The sequence below is a fragment of the Mesoplodon densirostris genome, chromosome 17 (assembly GCF_025265405.1).
Source record: "Mesoplodon densirostris isolate mMesDen1 chromosome 17, mMesDen1 primary haplotype, whole genome shotgun sequence".
NCBI classification, from domain to species: Eukaryota; Metazoa; Chordata; class Mammalia; order Artiodactyla; family Ziphiidae; genus Mesoplodon; species Mesoplodon densirostris.
Window position 1 is genome coordinate 16,468,280 of NC_082677.1, and position 26,607 is coordinate 16,494,886.

The 26,607-nt window shown below is 35.1% G+C and overlaps 1 protein-coding gene across 2 annotated transcripts in view; it reads left to right on the forward strand.

The window, feature by feature from the left end:
* Nucleotides 1–26,607, forward strand: part of INTS6 (integrator complex subunit 6) — a 94,619-nt gene that overhangs the window by 65,168 nt on the left and 2,844 nt on the right. For both annotated transcript variants that reach the window (XM_060079812.1, XM_060079813.1), the window contains 12 exons: nt 977–1,160; nt 6,394–6,519; nt 7,941–8,095; nt 12,100–12,252; nt 13,149–13,281; nt 14,209–14,303; nt 16,133–16,243; nt 17,286–17,501; nt 19,558–19,684; nt 20,529–20,671; nt 20,889–21,120; nt 25,713–26,087. In XM_060079812.1, coding sequence (XP_059935795.1) covers nt 977–1,160; nt 6,394–6,519; nt 7,941–8,095; nt 12,100–12,252; nt 13,149–13,281; nt 14,209–14,303; nt 16,133–16,243; nt 17,286–17,501; nt 19,558–19,684; nt 20,529–20,671; nt 20,889–21,120; nt 25,713–26,087 — 2,050 coding nt within the window. The remainder of the gene's footprint in view (nt 1–976; nt 1,161–6,393; nt 6,520–7,940; nt 8,096–12,099; nt 12,253–13,148; nt 13,282–14,208; nt 14,304–16,132; nt 16,244–17,285; nt 17,502–19,557; nt 19,685–20,528; nt 20,672–20,888; nt 21,121–25,712; nt 26,088–26,607) is intronic.

The window sequence follows — 26,607 nt, forward strand, 5'->3', positions numbered from 1 at the left end:
CCCCAAACCCTCTACCTTTACTCAGATGTAGTAAGAATCATTACCTTTGATACATTTAATATGTAACTAGAGTGATAAAATTTACTTTGAAGCAAATGCTTTGGGAAGGTACGTTTCGTATGAAATGAAGCATATTTAAATCATTAACTGTGGAGGTGTTTGAGACTACTGTGGTGTGGTAGAAAAAAATACTGACTTGCGGGACTTCCCTGGTGGGACAGTGGTTGAGAATCCGCCTGCCAGTGCAGGGGACACGGGTTCGGTCCCTGGTTTGGGAAGGTCCCACATGCCACGGAGCATCTAAGCCCGTGCGCCACAACTACTGAGCCTGCGCTCTAGAGCCTGTGAGCCACAACTTCTGAAACCTGCGCTCCTAGAGCCTGTGCTCCACAACAGGAGAAGCCACTGCAATGAGAAGACGGTGCACCGCAACAAAGAGTAGCCCCTGCTCGACACAACTAGAGAAAGCCCGCGCGCAGCAACGAAGACCCAAAGCAGCCAAAAATAAATAAATAAATACATAAATTAATTAATTAAAGAAAAAGAAAAAATACTGACTTGGACCTGGGAGGCCAAATCATTTATTGTCTCTGAGGCCCATTTTTTTTAATCTAGAAAATAGGAACCCTAAGATATTTATCATAGGGTTGATTTAATGATTAAATGAAATGATTTATTTAGAAGCAGTCCAGCACCTGGTGGTGAGTTATGTTGAAATCTGAAAAGCATTACAGAAATAGGTTTTTTTCAATTGAGGTCTTCTTTGAGTAAAGCTTAAGAAAATTGAAGTAATAATATCTTATATGCTGTTTTATATATATATATATATATAAGTTTTTGTTTTTGAGCTTGTTGTTTTTGAATGATAGGAGACTCATGACTCATGATGTAGTTTTAATATGTGTCATTAATGTAGCCTTTTTGGGAGAAATAGTGTTGGAAATCTTATTGTTTTTTTATTTCCCCTTACTTTCAGCTCCATTTACCTCTTAATTCTCCTTTGCCTGGAAGCGAATTGACCAAGGAACCTTTTCGTTGGGATCAGAGACTCTTTGCATTAGTGTTGCGGTTGCCTGGCACGATGTCAGTAGAATCAGAGCAGTTGACAGGTGTGCCTTTAGATGACTCTGCAATCACACCAATGTGTGAAGTGACAGGCGGTAAGTTCTTTGCTGGCAGTAATTCAGTGACTTAAGCAGAGTTTATCTGAATGTTTTAAAATGTGCATTTCAAAATCTCCATGTTTGTTTTTGTTCAACAAATTAATATTAGAAGTTAGTAGACATAGATGGTTTTAAAACTACATTGATGAAGGTCTTTGATTCGATTTGAATAGGATGTGAATACTATTGGGTCTGATAATGCATGATTTTTTTTTCTAACCATATAGAAAATGCTGGTATTTGAAGTTGTTAAACTTATTTTCTTATCTACAAAGATTGCTAATGATTTACAAATGCCGTAGAATTATTTTCTCTGAAAAAAATGTTTTGAGAATCATCTCATTATCCATGTAATGATTAATGCCTGGTTAAGTACAGTTTTCCCCAGAGGCAAAGAGGAAGCTAGATAGGTTAGAGGAAACAGGTAGTGAACTCTTAGCCAGCTAGTCCAGGTGGTCACTGTGCTCAGTGAACATTAGTGAAATTCTTGAAACAGAATATGTAAGAGACTCAGAACTTTTATAATGTGGAATTGGTTAACAGGTGGGTTAAATTCATATGGATATGTATTGAGTGCCTACTGTGTACCAAGCACTGTTCCATGCTTTAGGACTTCCATAGTGAGTATGACAGGCATGGTATTCTTGCTTTCATGGCACCTTTTAGTTCTTGCTTAGGGAATTTGATACTAAAATGTCCAGGTCGGGCATACCACTATTTCATCTGTGTCAGGGGCTGTGACATAGTCTCCATACACTGTCAGTGCTCTATTGAGATTCTATCATAGCCAGCTATGTAAGTTACAGGAAAATATAAAGTCTAATTAATATTTTAGATGCCTTCTAAAATTTTGTGGATTTTGGAGATCTGCAAATTTCACAGACAAAAAGGGTATCCCATATAGATAGGTATGTGAAGAAGATAAGTTAGAAGAAGATTCCGAAATCACCGTTGGTAATATCTTTCAGTGACCCAGAAAACTTAGTTGGTCAAGGAATTAGGGAGCTTTCCCCAATATACATCCTGAATCTGTTCTGACGTAGTGGTTTATTTACCTCTCTTCATGCTCCTGCTAGCAACAATGGGAAGCTGGTCAAATGTCACTCACCTTTCCATATTATATGAATAGTATGTTTTCTTCTTTTTTTTTTCAAAGAATGTTGACTAAAAAAAGTTTTGAGGATAAAACACCAGAAAAGTAGAAATAACAGAAAAGCTAACATCCAATGGTGTTGTACTATCCAAATATGTAATCACTGCTAACAATTCTGTGCATTTTTAAACTTGATGATCAGAGTAGTGTGTGTACATTTATTTTTTCCATTATAGAACAATTCATGTTCATTAAGGAAAAATTGGAAAGAAATTTGCCTGTGTTGCCAAAATAATTAATATTTTGTTATATTTTTAATGTATACTTTAAAAATTATATAATTGTCATTGTAAGCGTTTTTCTTTTATTATCAGGTAGTTAATGAATACTCTGTGCCCAATAACTGTTTTTGATCCTGGGAATACAGCAGGAACGATAGACAGAAAGCTTACATTTTTGGACTGTGTGACAGATGAAATCATGTAAAATGAATAAATACTATTTCAGAGAGTTCTCCTTACTATCAAGAAAAAAAAATAGGGTGAGAGTGCAGAGGGTAATGAGGCAGAGAATGAGTGTTCCTGGGAGGTCTTTTGAGGAGGTGACTTTTTTTTTTTTTTTTAACCATAAACCTAAAGGATATGCTTACCCCAGTTTGAATCAATTTAAAATATTGCATGTCCTTGGAGATTATTATACTCTTTGTCTAAAGAAGTAAATAAAACAACCATTATTTATAAATTACATTTGCATATCTCTAACCTTGATGTTAAAGTCAGTTGTTTGAATAGGGATTAAATCAGCCCTGGTTGTATCTTAAAAATATGAATCCCTCTAAAATTATTGCTACAGCATGTTCGTCAACCCTCTCTCTTTTTTAGATATTTTAGTTCCAGGTGTACAACATAATGATTTGATATTTGTATACATTGTGAAATGGTCACCACAGTAAGTCTAGTTAGCATTTGAACAGAAATCTGAATAATGGAGTAAGCCATACAAAGATCTAGGTAGAGGAAATAATAAGAGAAGGAACATGCCCCATGTTTTGGGGAGCAACAGGAAGGCTGATAATGGCTGGAGCTTATGTAGGGAGAAGTAGAGAGTAACAGGTTTGTTTAGAGAGGTAGGCAAGGGCCAAGTATTGAATAGCCTTTTAGGCCATAATAAATATTTTTTATTTTCCAAGTGTGATGAGAAGTCATTGGAGGGCTTTTTATAGGAGGTGACATCTGATTTCTGTTTCTGAAAGATCACTTCAGCTGCTGGATGAGAATATACTGTAAAGTGGTGAGAATGGAAGCAGGGAGACTAGAAGAGATAATAGTACTTTGATCTAAAGTGTTAGGTTTGGAGGTGGTGGGTGAGAGGTGGTCTGATGGAAAGGAGAGACTGAGGGCAATGAGGGAAGAAGGAATCAAGGCTGATTCCTAGATGATTCAGTTGGCCTGAACAGTTGGAGTTGAATGGCTATGCCAAGTGCTGAGATGGTTACTCAGAGGAGAAGCAGGTTTGGGAGAGGCGCAGGTATGACATCAAATTTTAAAAATGCCTAATAGACATGTTGGTGGAAGTATTGAGGATAAAAAGCTTTTTATAAAAATTGTAAGACTTTTCTAGATTAAATAAATTTAACTTTCTTAGCCTCTATAAAGACTGTTGCCCAACTTAGAAATGTTCCTTTTGTCTCTTATCCATTTTACTAAAATGCTAATCTAGTATACTCCGGGGGAAAGTTTTTTTTCCTTTGTTTCACTTTACTGCCTTCAGACTCACTATGTTTAGATTTTTTGGGGGGGATCCTCTAACCACAAGTGAGCCAGCTTCTTGACTTGAAAGTATGCGCTTTTCTCACAAATATTATTAGTGATCCCAGAAACTTTATCCTTCAATACAAGGTGTTAAACATTCCAAGAGGTGAGTTTTGACATAAAGAAGAAAAGAAACATGACATAGGTTATAGGTTCACTTTGTAAAGATGGCAAAATTTCCTTTAACTTTCAAAAGAATTAATGAATTTTTGTTATTTTCTAAGTGACTCAAGTTTATTTTTTCTCCCATTTTCATAAAATGTCTTTGTTAGTAATTTTATTTCATACTAAGATCATAACCTCTTATATTTTCCTAATCAATTAGTTGATGACACAGGTTAGGGGAGTAGAAAGGATTGCCACAATTTTATACTTAAGAACTTCTGTTTTTTATTAACATCTTGGGAATATGCTTAAATATCATGAAATAAGATATTGAACCTCTATATAATCTTCTAAATACTTCTTGTGTTAAGACGATCAGCCTTTTTATGTATTGTTTTATGTATATGTTTAAATGGACTCAAAAAATTTTAATTTGCCAATTCTTTCAAATAAGTGTGGTTCCATATAGGCTTTCTATTTTAAATTAACATCATGGTTTTCAGGGAAGAAGGTATATCCAGATGAAAGTGTCTAATACCTTGTAAGGGTTTGAATCTTGGCTGCACTACTATACTAACTTGAATAAATTAGTTAATCTCTCCATGCTTTAGTTTTCTCATTTGTAAAATGGAGAAAGTAACCAATACAATTGTTGCTAGGATTGGATAAATTAATAGAGTGATTAGAATAGTGCCAGGTACATAGACACTCAGTAATTGGTGAGTATTTTTATAAGTACGGCTCTTATTGTTGTATTCAGTGTAAGCCATTTGTTATATGATGCTTGTTACTCTAAGCTGACTCTGAGGATTTGAATCACTGTACTTGCTTAGTGTTCTCTTTTCTGAGTAGCCTTTAGCAAATCACATGTTGAGTGTAAATTTATATGAGTAATTTGATATGTCAAATATAATAATATAACGTGTTTGGTAATAATTGGTTGAATTTCTTAAGGAATAGGACTTTTCCGTATTGAGCTTATTGCAAATAACATTGTAAGATGTTTGATTAAAGATTTTTAGTTGTCATGGTTTTCAGCAGTGGTCTAGATCAGTACAGATAATAGAAATATAAGTTATATATATAATTATAAATTTTATAGTGTCACATTAAAAAGAAACTGATAGGGAATTCCCTGGCGATCCAGTGGTTAGGACTCTGCACTTTCACTGCCGAGGGACTTGGTTCAGTCCCTGGTTGGGGAACTAAGATCCCACAAGCCGAGTGGTACAGCCAAAAAAAAAAAAAAGCCACCAAAAAACTAAAAAGAAACATGTAAAATTAATTTATATAATATTTATTTAAATCAATATATACAAAAGATTTCAACATGATATTGGTAATTAAAAATTATTCAGGTATTTTACATTATCTTTATATTACATCTACAAAATCAGGTGTGTATGTTATAGTTACTGTACATCTCAATTTGGACTAGCCGTGTTTCAAAGTCTTCAGTAGCCATATGTGGCCAGTGGCTGCAATATGGGACAGCACAGGTCTAGATATATTTATTGAAAAATCCCTGTTTAAGAAGTCTTTTCACTGGTATTTTTTCTTAATCACTAGCATTTTAATGCTTCTGAACTAAAAATTTTATAGGTTAAAATATTCAAGAGGGAAATTCACTTAAGATAGGTAATTTCTAAGTATGTAAGCCAAATGAATTCAGAAAAGCACATGCTACTATCTCTATATTAAAGTGCAAACACTTAAAATATGCAGTACCTACCAGCAGATCAATTAAATAATTATTGAGTATCATCTATGTCCTTAGCATTAATCTTTAGTGATAATACTTTTGTTAAGCAGGAGTAAGATTTTGGGGGTTAGTTACCAGATGTTGTATATGTGTAATAAAGATAAATTGTGTTGGAAAACAGTTAGAGATAGTTTTTTATATTTATATATATTTTAATATCTCATTTCATGTAATTCATTGTGTATATATATATAATGATTTTTTTCATTGTGGTTTGTTCACACAAAGATTTCTATTTTCCACATACCTTTAATTACAAAGAAAAATTTACATACTCTCACAAAATGGAATTGTTGATTGATTGAGAATAGCTATTTTTGTTTTGTTATTCTTCTATTAGATAATGGAAAGGTCAGACTTTATCACTGAACTTTTGTTAATCAGTATTGTCAAAAACCCTACTATGGTTCTTTTTTGTTAAAAGTAGGAATTTTTGCAACTTTATTCTTTTTATTTCAGGCCGTTCATACTCTGTATGTTCTCCAAGAATGCTTAATCAGTGTCTGGAGTCCTTGGTGCAGAAAGTACAAAGTGGAGTGGTAATAAACTTTGAGAAAGCAGGACCAGATCCATCCCCTGTAGAAGGTATTATTGTACTTCTCCTATAGACATTTTAAACTGGGTTTACCAAGTATTCAGCTAGAACTGAAAAATTACTATGATTTGGCCTTGTCAATGTTAAGGCCAGATTATTAAGATGACAAAACAGCTGTTGGTAAAGGGGGAAGATTAAATAGGAAAGTCAAGGTAATATGACAGTGGTTTGGTAGCATCGCTTTTTTATATTGGTTGTTCATAGCCTGAAAATTTATAAGTGCCAAAACCCTTTTTAAACATTTACAGAGTAGCATATTTCCTTTTTAGTATTGTAATGCTGACTCTCTCTAGTATATATGCTTCTTCCATGTCCCTTAATTCACAAGAGTGTTCAACCCTAAGTGTTTATTTAATTCCTTAGCTACATTTTTTCTAAAGATCAGACTGATCAGAACCAAATGGTTGGTGTGGTTCCCAAAATGAGAAGCCAGCCTTTGCCATTCAGCTTGATCCTTTAAAGTCTAGCTGAGCCCCACCTGGCTTTATTCTAATATTTTGTGATCATGAACTATTTATATTAGCCAGAGGGTATAAGGAGTTTTACCAGAACCAATGGACAGTTTGCATCTGGACCTTCTGCCTTGTATGATGTAGCTTATGACAAGAATTAGAAAGTCATTAATGGCACTGGCAGAGGTGATCCACTAGAGTGGGTAATTGGGAGAAGAGAAAGGTCATAGAGATGAGGAAGTGGTACCCTCAGAAGGGATTATAGGGAAGGAGCAGAAGATGGGAGGATTATATACATCGCATACTGTGTCTGGTTTAAAAAAACAAACTTAAAAAAATTGAATTGTTACGCATGGAATATATTTATTTTAAAATTATTTTAGGACTTTGCTTAGAGTTAGGCACTAAGTAAATGTTGACTGAACTGTTGCAGAGAGTTACTGTTTTCTAGAATTGTTTTAGATTAAAGGTAGGCACCTCAAATCTGGATTTGCATATTAACTTTTCATTTTAGTTATTAGGCTTTAGTTAAAAAGATTGATTTTAAAGAAATATTCATTTAGCAATACTTACCTAGTATTTCCTAAGCCAAGCACCATGGTGAAGAAACTGAGTGTTCGCCCTTATCATCTAGTGGGGAAAACATGTCATTCGTTAAACAAGTATCTACCATAAGGTATGTTTTACATACTCTGATTGGACAAGCAAAAGATGCTGTGGGACCTCTTTTCACCTGTTGAACTCATAGTTGGAATTTGCTGATGTCACTCTCTAGTGAATTCTGATATAATCTAAATGTTAAGCCTTAGTCATGATAGTATTCTACCATTTAAGAAAAATAGGAAAATCCAGAATTAAACAAGTATTAAGACATTTTTACTAAGTAATAGTAGATATAAGTTAACTGCTTATGTTTTTCCTTTAATGATACATACTTTGCTTTGATTTCTTTGCCGTAGATGGGCAGCCAGATGTATCAAGGCCTTTGGGATCTCAGCCTTGGCATAGCTGTCACAAACTCATATATGTCAGACCAAATCCTAAAACTGGGGTTCCGATAGGTCACTGGCCTGTTCCAGAGTCTTTTTGGCCAGATCAGAATTCTCCAACACTAGTAAGTACCAGAGAGACGGTGACTTTGTAATAGTAACCGTTAACTGCTTTTCCTACTAGTTTTAAGTGCTCCCGTCAGTTAAAGGTGTGGCTGTTGTATAGGAATTAGACAAGCGCTCAAAGTGCTCTGATGAGCTGTTACTTGCTTAAGTATACTGTATTGTTCATCAGGAAGTAATAGAGAAGAGGCATCTGTCTCCTTTAGAATCTAACATTATGCTTATGCTTTTATTATTGGCATCTGGTTACAGAAGCATAGTAACAAGAACTTCTCTTTGGATTCTAAATATAATGTAACATGAGGATTTGTCTCTGGGACATAATATACAGTTTAAATGAAGGCTTAGAAAATAATTCTGATGGTTTGCCTGCAATCTTTTAGGACTTAGTCTTAGAAATTCATGTTGACTTGCATAGTTTTAGTTATATTCAGTGTTTTCAGTCTGGAGGTTTAAGGTAGCAAAGATTTTCTGGTCTTGTTTATAGGAATTATTTTTAGAAACAGTGAGGCTTGTTGAATGATCCTGGTGAATTACAGTGTTCACTGTATGGTTCTTATAATAATAGGGTAAATTTATACAAATATCTATTAAATATTGTTAATACCCTTTTTTCAGATTAGTGTTTTTTGTAGTAACTGAGGACGCCATGGGATATGACAGTGGTTCTTTTGATGTTACCTTTAGAAGATGAGTTGTATTTCAAAGATCATTAAGCAGTCTTTAATAATGTTTCATGCAGCTATCATTTATGAATTAAATTGAACTCTTTTTGAAACCTTTTATGCTTTAAACCAATATCAACCCTTTAGGATAATTTTTACTTTTATTCTCTACAAGGTCTATAAAGTGATATTTCCTTTATTCATTAGGGATTTAATGTAGTACATGAAATTAAGTTTTTATACATTTCAGTGAGGTATCTTTCTTTTTTGGATTGAACCATCATAGTTTTTTAGTCTGGCTTTAGAAAAGCTCTCAATTTCTTTGCTCATATTACTTTCTCCTCTAGAGCCCTTTCAGAATTCTTACGGAACAGATATCATATTTATATGAAATATTATATTGTTGGTTATTCATTCTATTATATTTATTTAACACCTACAGTAGTACATATGGTACTTGTTAAGTCCTAATCAGAAGTCCAAAACCAGTATCACAAGCATTATCTATTAATATTGCTTCAGTGGTCTATTACAAATTGTTACAAGCCATAGAGGATTTTGAAGTGTCGGTAGGATTTCACTTGGAGGAGGAAACTGTGTGAGGAAAAACGTATGGAAGTAAAAAAGAACAAGGTGAATTTAGAGGAATGGAAAGTAACTGTGAGGATAGGTGAGTCATAATATGTATGTAGGACATTGAGAGTACTATTAAATAAACCAAATTGCTCATGACTTTACATGCAAGGTTAAGGAATTTGAGCTTTTCTTAATAGGGTTCATAGAACTGAAGGCATTTTTAACAGTGTTCCTTTAGGAAAATTAATCTGGTGGTTGTTACATGAACTGGAAGGTAAGCTATTTACCTAGAGGGCTATTTCTTTGGTTCACTTAATATAAGAGTTTGAATTAAGATGATGGAAGAGAGAATGATTAAAAAAGAGAGAGAGAATATTAGAAAGAACTGGCAAAATTTAGTAACTGAAGGATATTTGAGGGGAAATGAAATTTTTATAAATAATAGTATTTCATATAAGAAGTATTGATACTGAAATTAAATGTGATTTATTAGAGACTGGTTCTGAATTTAAATCATGGCTCTACCAGTTATTAACCATGTGTCTTTGGTTAATCATCTTCTCTAAGCCTCAATTTCCCATCTGTTAAATAGAGATAGTAACTCCTATCTCATAGGATTATTTTGGGGATTAAATGAAATAATAAATGCCCCCCTTTTCTTTTTGGATCTCAATATTGTCATCCAGAAAAATAGATGAGTTTCACAGACCCATTCAATACGCTGTATGTCAGGTACATGCTAGGTACAGGAGCAAAACAATACTTCCCCTCGGGAACCTTGCCATTCCATAGGAAGGTCAGTCATATAAACATAATAGACAACAGTGTGCTAACTATCATAGGGGGCAGAGCAGAGCCCAGAGGAGGTGGTGCCTAACTGCCTGGTATGTGTTTGGGGTACATGGTGAGACTGTGTCAGGGAAGAAGTTTCTTAGAGGTTGGTACTTGCCTTGCCAGTTCAGTCTTCAAAACTTTGTTTGTTTGCATTATGCAGGGGGGAAAATAGTAAAGCAGCTTGTGATAATGTATGAAACACCGGGGCATGAAAGATAATGATCTGTTTGGGCAACTGCAAGTCATTTTGGTATGGCTGGAGCACAGGGTGTACATGGTGTGGTGGTTAAAAGGCAGATGGGGGGGGGGACCATATTGTCAAGGCTCTTTGTAAAACAATATTAAAAGAAAAGAACCTGGCCCTATTTTTAGGTGGTTGGCTGCTATTTTTACCCAATAATTTGAGTAGGAAAATTACATGATTATATTTATCTTTCATGGCCATGGGATTGATTGGAGGGGGCTGACTAATTAGGGAGACTAATTAAAAATGAACAGTTGTACTAATCTAGTCTGAGAAATGATGAAGGCATGAATTAGAGTGGTAAGAAATAGAAGGTAAATTTTTAGAGAGATGAGAATTTAGCATTGACAGAGGGCAGTAACTAAAGTAGTGAGCATCTGCCATGTTTATGTGTTCTGCTAAGTGGCTTAGAATTTGTGGTATCATTTAATCTAATTCTTTGTGACAGTTAAGTATGGAAGATAAGAGGGAGATATTAAGGCTAACATCTAGGTTTTTTAGAACAGGTTTTGTGGTTTGGGGGTGAAATAATGAATGGGGTAATAATATATTTGAGGGACCTATAGAAAATTCAGGTTATGTACAGTAGGTAGTTGGATAGATAAGAGAAATGAGAGAAATCTGGTCCCTATATAGTAGATTTGGGAGCCACCGGTATATGTAGATAGTAACTGAAGCCAAAAGGAGTCCTTTATAGCTATGAAATTTCACATTATTTCTTCATAGCTCATATTTTCTTCACTAATCTTCACTTGGTGAGATTTTTAGGAAGGAGACTGTTAAGGGGGAAATAGAGTAACTTGCTTTTTTTTTCCTTTAAAGTATTGTGGTTTTTGCAGCTCTACAACAGGGCCTCCAAAGTAGGGTGTATTTAACACAGGGGTAACCAATACAGTCTGCTGGAATAGGGAAGGGACGCATTAGAACTTCTATGTATGTTTACTCTTTTCTATTTTTAATATTATTTCGATATATATTTTATTATGTACCTATAAATTAATAATTTATAAGTATAAATATATATGCCCTAATATATTGTATATTCAAAAATTTGTACTGATCAATGTGTGTCATCAATTTGGAAGCCACGTAGTTAAATTGCTACAATTGAGGACTTAGGAAGGTTTCTATTAAATTAGTTGTTTCTTATATATAAAAATTAATGAACACTTATTATTATTATTTTTTTTTTGCGATACGCGGGCCTCTCACTGTTGTAACCTCTCCCATTGCGGAGCACAGGCTCTGGACGCGCAGGCTCAGCGGCCATGGCTCACGGGCCCAGCCGCTCCGCGGTATGCGGGATCCTCCCGCACCGGGGCACGAACCCGTGTCCCCTGCATCGGCAGGCGGACTCTCAACCACTGCGCCACCAGGAAGCCCTGAACACTTATTTAATTCCAAAATTTTGCATTTAATTTTTCTGATAAATTTGATTTTAAGACTTAACAAAAATTTTAATTCTGTATAGATTTTGAAGTGTTTTTTTTTCTTGTGAATATTATATATATAATTTAAGCATTACAGTTTTAAGTATTTTCTTTCAGCTTAGTGGTGCTTTTGGTAGTAAATTAAATTCTCACTAGCAAAACTGAGAAACTGAGTAAACTTTGGTAGTGAGGGATACTAAAAAGGAGTTTGTTTCTGGTACTTTGTGAAAGAGTAATAATAAGACTTTCCCCTCTAGCCACCTCGTACATCTCATCCTGTAGTGAAGTTTTCCTGTACAGACTGTGAACCGATGGTTATTGACAAATTGCCTTTTGACAAATATGAGTTGGAACCTTCACCGCTGACTCAGTTTATCCTGGAAAGAAAATCTCCTCAAACCTGTTGGCAGGTGAGCTGAACGACTATAGTGATTTAAAATTTTATTTATTTATTTAATTTTTATTGAGAATATAATTGATTTACAATGTTGTGTTAGTTTCAGGTGTACAGCAAAATGAATCAGTTATACATATACATATATCCACTCTTTTTTTTTTTTTTTTTTTTTTTTTTGCTGCACTGGGTTTTTGTTGCTGTGCACAGGTTTTCTCTAGTTGCAGTTAGGAGGGGCTACTCTTCATTGCTGTGCACGGGCTTCTCATTGCGGTGGCTTTCTTGTGGAGCACGGGCTCTAGGCGTGTGGGCTTCAGTAGCTGTGGCACACGGACTCAGTAGTTGCGGCTCGCGGGCTCCAGAGCACATGCTCAGTAGCTGTGGCACATGGGCTCAGTTGCTCCGCGGCATGTGGGATCTTCCCGGACCAGGGCTCGAACCCGTGTCCCCTGCATTGGCAGGTGGACTCCCAACCACTGCGCCACCAGGGAAGCCCTATCCACTCTTTTTTTAGATTCTTTTCCCATATACGCCATTACAGAGTACTGAGTAGCGTTCCCTGTGCTATACAGCAGGTCCTTATTAATTATCTGTTTTATATATAGCAGTGTGTATGTGTCAATCCCAGTCTCCCAGTTTATCCCTCCCCACTCCCCACACCATAAGTTTTATTTTTTACATCTGTAACTCTATTTCTGTTTTGTAGATAAGTTCATTTGTAGCCTTTTTTTAGATTCTACATATAAGCAATATCATATGATATTTGTCTTTCTGTCTGACTTACTTCACTCAGTATCAGAATCTCTAAAAATTTAATTTGATGTTTCTTAAAAAGTTAAATTGAATCCGTGGTTTATATAACATTCTGTAAAGGTTATTAAAGGTGAAGTTTTAACTACTCCTTTTTAACAGGTATATGTGAGCAATAGTGCAAAATATAGCGAACTTGGCCATCCCTTTGGTTACTTGAAAGCCAGTACAGCACTGAACTGTGTCAACTTATTTGTGATGCCTTACAATTACCCAGTCCTCCTTCCCCTTTTAGGTAAGTTATTCTCATCACATTCTCTGTGGCTTAGCATACATACAAATTTTTCCTAAAAACAAACTTTGGGAACATCCCTCCCTTTCTAAGTTTTCTTGTCTTCTGGAAATTAATGAAGATTTTTTTTTTTAATTCTAAGACACTGAAGCTGTATAAGGTTGTGTTATAGCAACCCATGCATGTTTCTGATAAATTGAAAGTCAGTGTCAAACTACCTTTGATTCTGCAAACTATTGAAGATATTATATTTTAGGTTTCTAAATTAAGTATTCTCTAAGTTTTTTGCAATTAGATTTCTTACATAGTTAGAATTAGTAATGCAGGCTTTGTATTCGGTAAATAATTAGACATTTTGTAGAAGCATATCATATTTATAAGATCTGAGTATTTTCTAAGGATTTATCTATACTTTTAATTTTCATTTGGCAAATTTTTTTAAATGATGAATTTGTTCTAAAATAATATGATAAGCCTAAAGTTGGTTTCTGGGGACCATTTGGCTATAATTTTTTGAGGGGTACTGTTGGAGAAGACATCTTTCCCTTCATGGAACTGCATCAGATTTAAAGGTTACAGACAAAATATTAGTAGGTGTATTTTATAGAAAACATCATGCATACTTTGTTTCTGTCTTCAAATCTGTTTCATATCTAGATTTTCCTTGTGTATTTTCTGATTCTACCTTTATTATTACGTTTAATTTTAGACCATAATTGACACCTTTTTATTTTTAAAGTGGTATTACTACTCAAAAATGCCAGAACCAAAAATTTTACCACCTTTAATTTTGTTAAAAATATAGGTCAGATGTTCCTCTCTCTCTTATATAAATAAGAAAGCAGACTTTAAAAATGAAACTTATTTGACTTGATTTTCATGTGTGAAAACAATGAATGATGATAGTTTGTTCACATTATAAATTTATAGATGACTTGTTTAAAGTACATAAGGCAAAACCAACATTGAAATGGAGACAGTCATTTGAAAGTTATTTGAAGACAATGCCTCCCTACTATCTTGGGGTAAGAATATTATTGTTAAAAATAGAACTTTCAATAAAATTTTATATCATGCTTATAGTTTACTGTAGGTATTAAAACTTTTATTTATTGCTGTTATAGAATAAATGTCATGAAAATTGAGTGTACAAATTACCCATATAAATGTAATGGGAAAGAAATGTTTCAGTGATTTTCAGAATAATGATGATGATGATGATGATAATATATATATATATACATATATATATATATGTATATATATGTATGTATGTATGTATGTATAATGCTTACCCAGGCCTGGTTCTATCCTAAGCACTTTACATGTATTAACCTCATTTAATTTGTATGGTAACCCTATGAGGCAGAAATCACTGTTCTTATTTCACAGATGAGGAAACTGAGGCACTAAAAGATTAAATAATTCATCCAAGGCTACATAGCTAATATTTGGGGGTCAGGAATTCAATCCCAGGCAGCCTGGCTTTAGAATTTAAGCTTTTAACCTCAATTGTTATACTACCTTTTTAAATTGCAGTTTTATAATTATTTCCCTTTAAGGGTACAAAAAAAGGTTTGTGTTGCATTATTCCCTAAATCTCCGGAAATATTACTTAAAGCCTAGTGTATCATAATAGATAGGACCAATAATGCATATATTATTAAATATATTACTTTATTTATTTTGTGAAAAGTAGCTTCTTAACAAAAAGATGTACACTAAAAGCATCTTAAAACATTACTTCTGCTTTTACTGCAGGAATGTTACAGTATTTGACTGTAACTAATCTTTCTAAATGGTCCCTAATAAGAACACTAATTTCTTGAGCTTTGAAAGTCATATGTTATAGTTGTAAGAGAAAAGCTGTGTGTGTCTAGCACATAGTGCCTGCTATGTAAGAGAGGGAAAAGGAAGAAACACTTGAATATGAACTGTTGCATATGTTTGACTCCTATGTTTCATAGCAATTGGGATTTAGCCAAAGCCACATGAATATTAAGTATCAGATCTGGGATTTGATTCCAGTTTGACACCAGTGCTTTTATACACTTTCTAATATGTCATTGGGTGGTTATCATCCTTTTCTGACTCTGTCCCATTCACATAGGCTAGACAGTCCTGCTAGTGATATTTTTCCTTGCACAAAGTGGCTCTCAATTAGTCCTTACAATTGAAAATCACTATATCACATCCACAGTAAATATTAGATGATTTTTGCCTCCTCATTTTTCCTTCAGAGCTTGTTTCTGTTTTTTCAGCTCAGCTAATGATAATAGTAGTAATGATTAATACCTACTGAATGCTTACTGTGTGCCAGATGTATTTACATGCATTAATTCATTTAATCCCATGACAACCCTATGAGGTAGATACTACTATTATCATTTTACAAATGAGAAACTTAAGGCACAGAGGGGTTATATTACCTGGTACAGGGTCTCAAAGCTAGTGAGGGGTCGAGCCACAACCCTTCCAGTTACCCAAGGCAGAAATCTTCTATTTTCCTTGACTCCTCTTTCTACTTACTACCCAAGTTCTATCAAATCAACCTCTGCAATGTGTCTCCTGCCCTCTTCTTCCAAACTTAGTGTCTCCAATGATGCTAAGAAGTCCAGGACTTCACCCTTTCTTGCTCTGGGTGTTGTTATTATAGCCTCTAATTCTTGTTTAGTATTTCAAACTGCCTTTCATACCACTGACAAACATTTTAATGAAGTACAAATATGATTATGTGACTCTTATTGAAGAAAAGGAGACATTTTGGGAGGTGAAATTTTCAAAATTGACAATACATATAGCTATAAGTTTTTGATAAGCTCGGGATTGAGTGGTATTTTCTTTTTTCCTGTAGCCTTTGAAGAAAGCTGTTAGAATGATGGGAGCACCTAACCTAATAGCAGACAGTATGGAATATGGACTTAGTTACAGTGTCATTTCATACCTCAAAAAATTGAGTCAGCAGGTAATGTTAAGAAATAGAGCCATTAAGTACTTTGAATGGTTTTGGCTAAGGTGGTCAATAGGCCAGATGTTAGTTCTTGATGATTGTAATAGAATTCCATCATATTAATGTATTATATTTTAAAACCACGTATATCATATATTAACATAATTCTGTCTCAAGTAAATGGTATGCTGTGTTTTGAAATGATAATTTCAAGTAGTAATTCCTAGTTTGTGAAAATAGCTTTCATTAATGTGGTCCTAGCCTTCCTGTATGTGAACATTCTTTGTTTTCTTTCGGGAAATTTATGTTAGAAAGTTGTTTTTCTTAGACAAAAAAGTCAGTTTCTTTTGCTTTATGTTTTAAACCTATAGCTTTTTCTTTCAAAATGGGAGTTTCTTTTGAAATATTTGTAAAAATACTGAATTTTTTCATTTTGGGAAAAAACACGTTAATAGATACTATAGTAGTCAAGCAGTATACACTTTGACTGCCAAGTTATTAAAATTGTATAAAACAAAATTTTTCCAGTACTTCTGCCATCTCTACTTCAAGTGCTAATTGAAATGTAGGTTGGAAAGAGTCAAAATATTGCTATTTTGCTTTCCAGTGAAAAATTCCATCAGTGTTTGCCATATCTAGGAACATTTAGTTATGTGCTAGTAATAATGTCTTTAAGTAAATGTTGATGAGATTTTTTTTTCTAATTTTATTTCACCTCTGAATTGGAAATATATATATTTTTATTTAGGGTACATTTACATTTCATGGTTTAGGTGTAGTGGGTATTTAATAAATAAAATAAATTGAAATTGTGTTTGTGAACCCTGCTCCAAAAGGTAAGAATTGTGATGATTTAAAATCATAAGACATTATTGTTTAAACTGTGTTCAGTTTACCAAGGACTTGTCATAAACTTCTCTACTTAAGTAGAGTTTTAAATTTCTTATGTACTTTTTAAATATAATAAAAACTTAATTTATGGAAGACCAAAATGATTAGCATTTAATTTACCACTTCAGATTATGTCAAGACAACTTTTGGGTTTTTTTTGCTTTAGGCGAAAATAGAATCTGATCGAGTCATCGGTTCTGTAGGCAAAAAAGTAGTACCGGAAACTGGAATTAAAGTCCGAAGCAGATCACATGGTTTATCAATGGCTTATAGGAAAGATTTTCAACAGCTGCTCCAGGGAATTTCAGAGGATGTTCCTCACAGACTGCTAGACCTTAATATGAAAGAATACACTGGGTTCCAAGTTGCTTTGCTCAATAAGGTAATGGTTATGTGAATTTAGTACTGATATAGTTATAGTCTGTTATATTGTTGAATATGGCAAGTTTTCTGTTAACTGATACTCAGTTTGTCCGAACTTCTGTACCTCCGCAGAATAATGATCAATTATATTACTATTGAATCATTAGATTTTAGAGTTAAACACTGTACCTGGTGAGTGGATGAATGGATGGACTGCAAAGAGCAAACCATCCCATTCATTTTATAGACGAGAAAACAGGCTTAGAGATTGCCTAAAGTTACATAGCTAATGGTAGAGTTCACTGTAGTTTGCTACTTTTATACTGCTGACCTTGGGTACACAGCATGATCCTGAAGTGCTTTGTGAATACTCATTAAAAAGATCTTCATCCCAGTAGTCTTTTCGTAGAAACAGACAGGCTGATTCTAAAACTTATATGGAAGTGTAAAGGTCCTAGAGTAGCTAAAACAATTTTGGAAAAGAATAAAACTGGAAGATTTGCACTATCTAATTTTAAAAGTTACTGTAAAGCTATAACAATCAACATGTTGTGTTGTTGGCATAAGGAAAAATATATAGATCAGTAGAACAGAAGTAGGCCGTCACACGTAGAGTCAATTGATTTTTAACAAAGGTGCCAAAATAATTCAGTGGGTTAGGAGACAGTCTTTTCAACAAATAGCGTGGGAACACTTGGCTATCCATATGCAAAATAATGAACTTGACCCTTACCTCACATTACTTGAAGTGATCATAGTCATACATGTAAGAACTGAAACTATAAACTTCTACAACAGAACAGGAAGAAATTTTTAAGATGTTGGATTATGGGTCAATGAAGATTTCTAAAATACAACACACAAAGCACACACACACACAAACTTGATAAGTAGAACTTCATTAAAATTGAAATTTTTGTCTTCAGAAGAAACTGTGATGTTTCTTCCAGGCAAGCTGTAGTCTGGGAGAAAAGCATGTATTGAATAAAGAACTTGTTTCAAAATATATAAAGAACTCATAGAACTCAATAATAAAAAGACAAACATCCAATAAAAAAAATAGACTAAATATTTGAACAGACAGCTCATATACAAACTTGAACAGGCACATAAAAAGATGTTCAACATTATTAGCCACTGGGGAAATGCAAATTAAAACCATAATGAGATCCCACTATATGCCCACTAGAATGGCTAAAATTTAAGACTGAAAAATATGAACTGTTGGTAAGGTTGTAGAACAACTGGAACTCTTATACATTATAGATGGAAAATAGATTGCAGTTTCTTAGGAAAGGTAAATATTGCTATATACCAACAGTTCTGCTGGTAGGTCTACCGAGATAAATGAAAATATATGTATATAAAGGCTTTGTATGCAGATGTTCATAGCAGCATTAGTAACAGCCCCAAACTGTAAATAGTCCAAGTGTTCATCAACTGGTGAATGGATAGAGATATGGTATATCCATGTAAAAAGGAAAAGACAGTAAAAAGGAATAGACACCAGTACACGAACAACATGGTTGAATCTCAAAAACATGCTCAGTGAAAGAAGCCAGATAGAAAAGATTGCATATTGCAAGATTCCGTTTGTAAAATGGAATGTAGAGAGAAGGAGAGTAGATTAGTGGTTGCTTGGGGATAGGAATAGAGATTGACTACAAATGGGCACAAGGAACTTTCTGGGATGATGGAGATGTTCTAAAACTGGATCGTAGTCATGGTTTCACAACTATACATTTATGAACACTCATCAAACTGTTTATGTAAAATGGGTAGTTTTATGGTATGTAAATTATACATCAAAGCTTTTATTTACTTCTCTTAGCCAGAATATGTAATAAAATCTTGGACAGATATGAGCTTGAGATTATTTGGTTGAGCCTCACTACCAAATTTTTATCTTTTGGTTATTAAAACAGTACAGTAAGATTGCATCATATCTCTTTATTTTTTTAAGCTAGTTAGTTAACTTGTGTATCTTATTTTCAAAGCTATGCTGCAGGCTAGAGATTTCAGTCTCTTAATTCTATGTTTGAAAATAAATCTTGTCTTTAAATCTTTTTTAACAGGATTTGAAGCCACAGACATTTAGAAATGCGTATGACATACCAAGACGGAATCTTTTGGATCACTTAACAAGAATGAGATCTAATCTTTTGAAGAGCACCCGCAGATTTCTTAAAGGACAGGATGAAGGTTAGATCATGGTTTTAATGTTGGTATTTCTTCAGTAAACTTATTTCTTTATATTGGAAATACATAGAGTGTTATTGTAACTTTTAAAGAATTATAACAGTAGTATTACATTCTCATTGAATGAAGTAAAAAGTGAGTCATCCCTGATTCTCTACACTTCTTCCTACCATCACTGTTGCCCCAAATTCTATTCCCCAGAGGTAATGACCTTTGTTAGCAGCTTAGTTTCCTTTTTAGCTTTCTTCATACATTCACATATACAGGTACATGCACAAACAAAATCATTTTCTTGTGATCTACTAGTATCTGGTAGTTGAACTAGTTTAACTCTGGATGGCCAATATATGTCCTATTCTGGTATTTCCTTCAACTGTACCCATGGCACCTACTACAAATCAAGTCAGATGAGAACTTAACCCTTTGCCAACTCTCATGTAAGCATTTCAACTATAGTTTTATATAAACAGGGTCATCTATGTGATATCTCTTTTCTATAAATTCTGCTTTAATTAAATTCTGCTTATTTGGAATAGAGTAGAAGAGACATTTCCTTTTCATAGAAAGGTTACACATATGCTTATTCTATACACTGAAATTAACTGCAATATTTTTGCTTTGTTTAGAAGATAAAATCAAGTATTTAAAATTTTATTTTAAAAAAATCTCAAGATATTATGTCACAATATTTATAATGGTCACAAAATAATTTAGAATATGTGGTAAGGAAAGATTGACTAGAATAAACCAGAGAGCATTCATACATAAGAAGACATTATTTGATAACTAGTTGGAAGGTAGTTTTAGTGAGGTTAACTTTTGTTTTTGCTCTATTCTGTTTGAAAAGATCAAGTGCACAGTGTTCCTATAGCACAAATGGGGAATTACCAGGAATACCTCAAGCAAGTACCTTCTCCACTAAGAGAACTTGATCCTGATCAGCCTCGAAGGTTGCATACATTTGGCAACCCCTTTAAGCTGGATAAAAAGGTAAATTTGAAATGTTCCATGATATAATTTATTTACACTAGGCACTGTGGAGAGGAGCCGTTCTTAATTTAACTAAAGAAAGCTGAAGCTATATTTTCTTGGTAGAATACCTAATAAATGTCAACAGTTAAAATACAGTTATTTTATTGGGAATTGGAATTAGTTGTGCAATTAAAAACTGTATGTAAAGCTAGGGAAATTATATTTTTTGTTATAGGGTATGATGATAGATGAGGCAGATGAATTTGTGGCTGGACCTCAAAATAAACATAAACGACCTGGAGAACCAAATATGCAAGGTATCCCTAAAAGACGTCGCTGTATGTCTCCACTACTAAGAGGCAGACAACAGAATCCAGTTGTGAACAATCATATTGGAGGAAAAGGACCACCTGTAGCTATGACTCAAGCACAGCCAGATCTTCTTAAACCCCTTCCTCTTCATAAAAGTAAGGTTTTTCTTTAAATGTTATTTGCTGCTCTTTGGTTCTTCATGGGAAAGATTTTTGTAATATATTATAGAAACAATTGATAAGGTCCAAGAGTGTCTAGAGAAGATATTTGTTTACTCTAAATTAGCATGTACTCATTTTTGTCTTTTTAATGAACATTTATTGAACATTTCATATATTCATTATGCTTAATAGCTATCATGATTTGAAATATCATTTGCAAATCTTAAGTATTTAAAAATAACAGTTTTTAAAGGGGCATTATCAACACCCACAGAAAGATGGTTTTTAATTTCAGTTTAATTCAACAACTAATTCTTAAATGATATGCTAATTTAGACATTGCTAGGCGTTGAGGTATAGCAGTGAACAAGACAATAGTGATCTCTGCCTTTATTTATAATGAGTGAGGAAAGAAAGTCATTGAACATTTCATTAGAAGTGTGATGAATGTTACAAAAGGGAAGTCAAGTGTGTTGTGGAAGTATTTGGCAAGAGGATTTAACTTAGTCCGTGGGGTCAAGGCACTTTACTGAGGAAGTTCTGTTTACGCCAGTACTTGAAGGATGAATGGGAATTAGTAAACTAAAGCTATGCATTTGCCTATGCCTCAGTAGTAGTCTAAGAAGAGTACGTGCAGATGCATACAGTAAAGAGCAGGGCATTAAGGGAACTGAAAGAATGCTGGTTATAGCAAGCGTTGTTGGGAATGAGGCAAAGTGAGAACTGCAAGATAAACATGCAGAGTCTAGATCATGGAGGGTCTTGGAAGCCATCATAAAGATTTTAGACTTTATTCGAAGGACAATGAGAATCCATTGAAAGGTTTTAAAGAGGTAGTGATCTGATCTGATTAGCATTTTATAAAGACCAGGCTGACTTTACTATGTGGAATATTATTAGGGGAGAATGAGAATTGATGTAGGGAACCCTTAATTAATGGATTCATTAATTATAGGTAGTGATCATTCATGGCTAATGACATCTTAACTGGAGAGAAACCAAGTATGATACCTCCTGATGGAATTACACAGTACTACTTTTGAGGTAGTCCTGCCCCCCCACCCCCCCCCGCCAAAAAAAAAACCCTGAACATCAATCTGACCAAGCCTCTCTGTCTAACTACCAATTTTTAGGAAATATAAGGGACAGAGAAACATGTTAAATAACAAAACAGGGATAAAATTAGAAAAATCCAGATTGTGGGAAACTCTATAGGACAAAGAATCTGGTGTGTGTGTGTGTGTGTATTTTTCCAGAAAAAAAAAATGCATAGAAAAAAAGAGGTACAGAAGGATTTTTATAGATTAAAAGATAGTTAAGACATGTAAATCAATTGCAACGTCCAGGTCTGATTTGGACTCTGAATCAAAGAAAATCAAACTTTCCACAAGCAGAAACTATATAAGGTAATTGGAGATTGTGGACAGTGACTGGGTATTTGATGTTGTTAAATAATTGTTACGGTTGCACAGAAACCAGTTAGGCAACACAGAGAAGAGCTAATGGTTACCTGGGAGTGTGGTTGTGAGAAGAACCTGTATTGGAGAAATACTTAGATATATCAGCAAAGGACTTGGTGATGACTGGCTGGATGATGGAGACAGGGCAAGGGAGGAGTTGAGAGACCCTGGGTATTTCAGTGTGTCAGGGGTGGAGTGGAAGAAGAGAGGTTGAATTGAGTTTAGTTTAGAAGTGTCTGTTAGATAGCCAAGTGGATTTCCTAAGTTAGAAGATGGATCATTGAGTTTGGAACTTACGAGAAGAGGACTGGGCTAGAGAGATAGGTATGGGAGGCAGCCTTAAGCCCCATTGGAGTAACCAAGGGAAACGGAAGAAAAAGCCTAGAGCAGAACTTTGAAAGTACCAAAGTTAAGAGGAGAAATAAGGTTCAGAAAAGGAGATTGAGAAGAAAGGAAGAATCCAAGAAAGAGGAGAAAATAGGGAATAATTTAGTGTTATGGAAGTTAAATGGAAAGAGAATTGAGTGGTTGGTGGTCTCAGATACTTCTTAAACAAATCATTTGAGAGGACTGGAATGGTTCTGTAGGTCTTTAAGATGACAGAGTTGAATATATTTAAATGCTGGTGTGATGGAGCCAATAGAGAGGGAAAAGCTGAAAATGAAGATGAGAGAAAGTATAATCACAAAATCACTGAGAAGGCAAAAGGGAATGAATGGTCCAGAGCCCACATGAAGAATGCTTCTTCCATTAAAGCCGAATGGGTGTGGTGGGCACAAGTTTAACGGTGGGAAGTCGAGGAAGTCCACCTTCTTTCTGCTTTTGCTTTCCTCTGTGAAGTTGGAGGTGATGTGTACACTGAGAGGAAAGAGACATTGGGAAAGTCAGAGATGTTAAGACAGTGGAGAAGGTTTGAATGATTTTTTTTTGCGGTAGAGGGAGAAAAGGTTGTAATAAGACTGCTAGGCAGTGCTAAGATCCAGGTACAGGTGGTGACTGTGACACTCTGTAGAGCTGTGTCATATTTCTCCAGTAGTGCCTGCTCATCATTCCACATGTGAGTCTGCAGCAAGAAGATAGATTGCATCATCAAATTTGGGATTTTTGCTTGGCAGGTGTCATGGGAGGACAACAGAATGAGAGAATTTAGGACACTTAAAAAGTGATACATTTTGGGATATAAGTTAGATAAGAAAGTGGATATCTAGAAGGAATCTGATTAATATAAGGGAGAACGTAGAGGAATTGCTAGAGTGAAAGTCTGGCAGAGTTCAAGAGCAATAGTAGGAATACTGCAAAGATGAGGGTTATACATGCCTCCATCCCTGAATTTGTGTTTCACTTGAGAAGCAAATGGGTGGGTGGAAAAGTTCCTTGGAGATGAGAAATTGAGGAATTGGGAGGCCAGGTTCTTAGGAGGCGATGTCCTTAGACATGGATGTCACATACTACAGCGTTTCTCAAACCTTAATGTGTATGTGAAACCAGGCGGGGGTCGGGGGAGTGGTTAGCTAAACTACAGATTCTAATACATTGTTTGGGATCGGGCTCAAGATGGGCATTTCTGGCAAGCTCTCTGATGGTACTAATGCTGCTTGTCCACAAACCGCACTGTGAGTAGTAAGGACCTAGAATGATGTCCCAAGGGACATGGGGTGGAAGGAAGTCTGTGAACCGGGTGCCAGAGACATCTGCGACCACGGGTGTGCTCTGGAGGTCAGTAAAGATAGTGATGAGGAGAGAGAGGATGAGTTGAGTGAGATAATTAAATCTCAGAAGAGCAAGAATTTTTCGAGAGTGCATGGAGAAATGTTCTTGAAGTGGCATTGGAAGGTGAAGAGATTAGTGGCTCCACATCCTTATTTATTTGTTTATTTTTATACATTTATTTATTTTATTTTATTTTATTTTTGGCTGCGTTGGGTCTCTGTTGCTGCACACAGGCTTTCTCTAGTTGCGGCGAGCGGGGGCTACTCTTCGTTGCGGTGCGCGGGCTTCTCATTGCGGTGGCTTCTCTTTGTTTCAGAGCACGGGCTCTAGGCACGTGGGCTTCAGTAGTTGTGGCACATGGGCTCAGTAGTTGTGGCTCGCGGGCTCTAGAGCACAGGCTCAGTAGTTGTGGCGCACGGGCTTAGTTGCTGTGTGGCATGTGGGATCTTCCCGGACCAGGGCTCGAACCCGTGTCCCCTGCATTGGCAGGCGGATTCTTAACCACTGAGCCAGCAGGGAAGCCCCACATCCTTATTTTAAGTCCACAGAGAGTGTTTGAGAGACAGCAGTTTCTTTGCAGGAGAGTTGGGTTTCAATTAAAGCAGGAGTTACTCTAGAGAATATTCAGTAAAGTTTGCATATCATGGAATAGAATTTAGGAGGGAGGGAGTCAGAAGTTCAGGGAATTTTTGTGGGGATGAGTTTACATTTTGAACAGTAAAGAGATGAATTCAGCTGGCGTCCTGGTGGTTTGGTGAGCAATCAGAGAACTTAGAATTTAGCTGCTTTCTGTGAGGAGCAAGTACAATAATCTAATATTAAGTAGTAAGCTTGCAAGCTTTTAAGTCTAGTAGTCTAGTGAACTAAAGTGGGCACCGGCTATTCTTCACTGCTCGAGTAATGAAGACTATATGGATGGTTATAAGAAAAGGGGGCGCTGTGGAAGTTTGGTGGTATGTTGCTGCAGAATATTGATCAGCTTAAACTCCCTGTGTTCACTTTTGCCTCTAAACGGTAATAACTTACAAGGTAGAGGTAAGTTGGAGTGAACTAGTACTCTCTAATAAAAGGATAACCATGATAATCTTGATCACATATATTTCCCTAAAGCATTAAAAACCTACTTATTCAATAAAATTGCCATAGAATAAAGCAGAGAACTAAAAGTTGTTTGAAACTGGCTTTTATTATTTTTCCTAAGGGCAAAAATTATACATGTTTTTAAAATATTGTGAATGTTTCACATTGAAATATACCATATATTTGGCAAAGCTTAAAAACCATATCAAATTGTTAATTTGCATCAGTCAGGGAGATCAGTTGTGATTTGCTGTAATATTGTTTCTTTGAAGTTTTCTTTACTGTGTGCTTTGAAATTGGCTCTCATCATTTTTTTTTTCTTATTTTTATTTTTAGTTTCAGAAGCCACTAATGATTCAACAATAGATGATGTGGTTGAAAATCACGTTGCAGACCAACTTTCATCAGATATTACACCAAATGCTATGGAAAGTGAATTTTCAGCATCTTCTTCTCCAGCCAATTTACTGGAACGACCAACCAATCATACAGAGGCTCTTGGCCATGACCACTTAGGAACTAATGACCTCACTGTTGGTGGATTTTTAGAAAATCACGAGGAGCCAAGAGATAAAGAACGATGTCCTGAAGAGAATCTACCAGCATCTTCACTCAACAAAGGGAAGAAATTGATGCATTGCAGAAGCCATGAAGAGGTCAACACTGAACTAAAAGCACAAATAATAAAAGAGATCCGAAAGCCAGGAAGAAGTACGTATAATTAGAGACAAACATCAGATTTGATTTCTGTTTGTGCTCAAAAAACCCCAAAAAAAGTCAAATAAACTAAGCATAGATCTGATTTTAGATCACTCTTAAACAACATATGAGCTATATAAGATTTGGTTCTTTATTCAGCCAACAAACACTTACTGAGTATCTGCTATATCCAAAGTACTGTGTTAGGTGTGGTAAGTAGGAGGGACTGAGAGCAGAGCAGGAACTCACAGATACGCATGGTTCCTACCATGACAGGAACCCATAGTTTTGAGCATTCTGTCAACCAGCAACTGGAATTTTAAGGTAACAGCAAACCCAGACAGATGTAGTGACTATTAAATGACTTCGTATCTGTAAAGTTCTAGGCATAGTACCTACCTACCATCTTAACTTTTAAGATTTAAACTATAATAGTGATCAGGGATGTGTTTAGGCCAAAAAACTAAAATTATGAAAGTTATCTATTATATGAGTACAGAAGAACTTTGTGTGATAAAGTTTCAATATTATT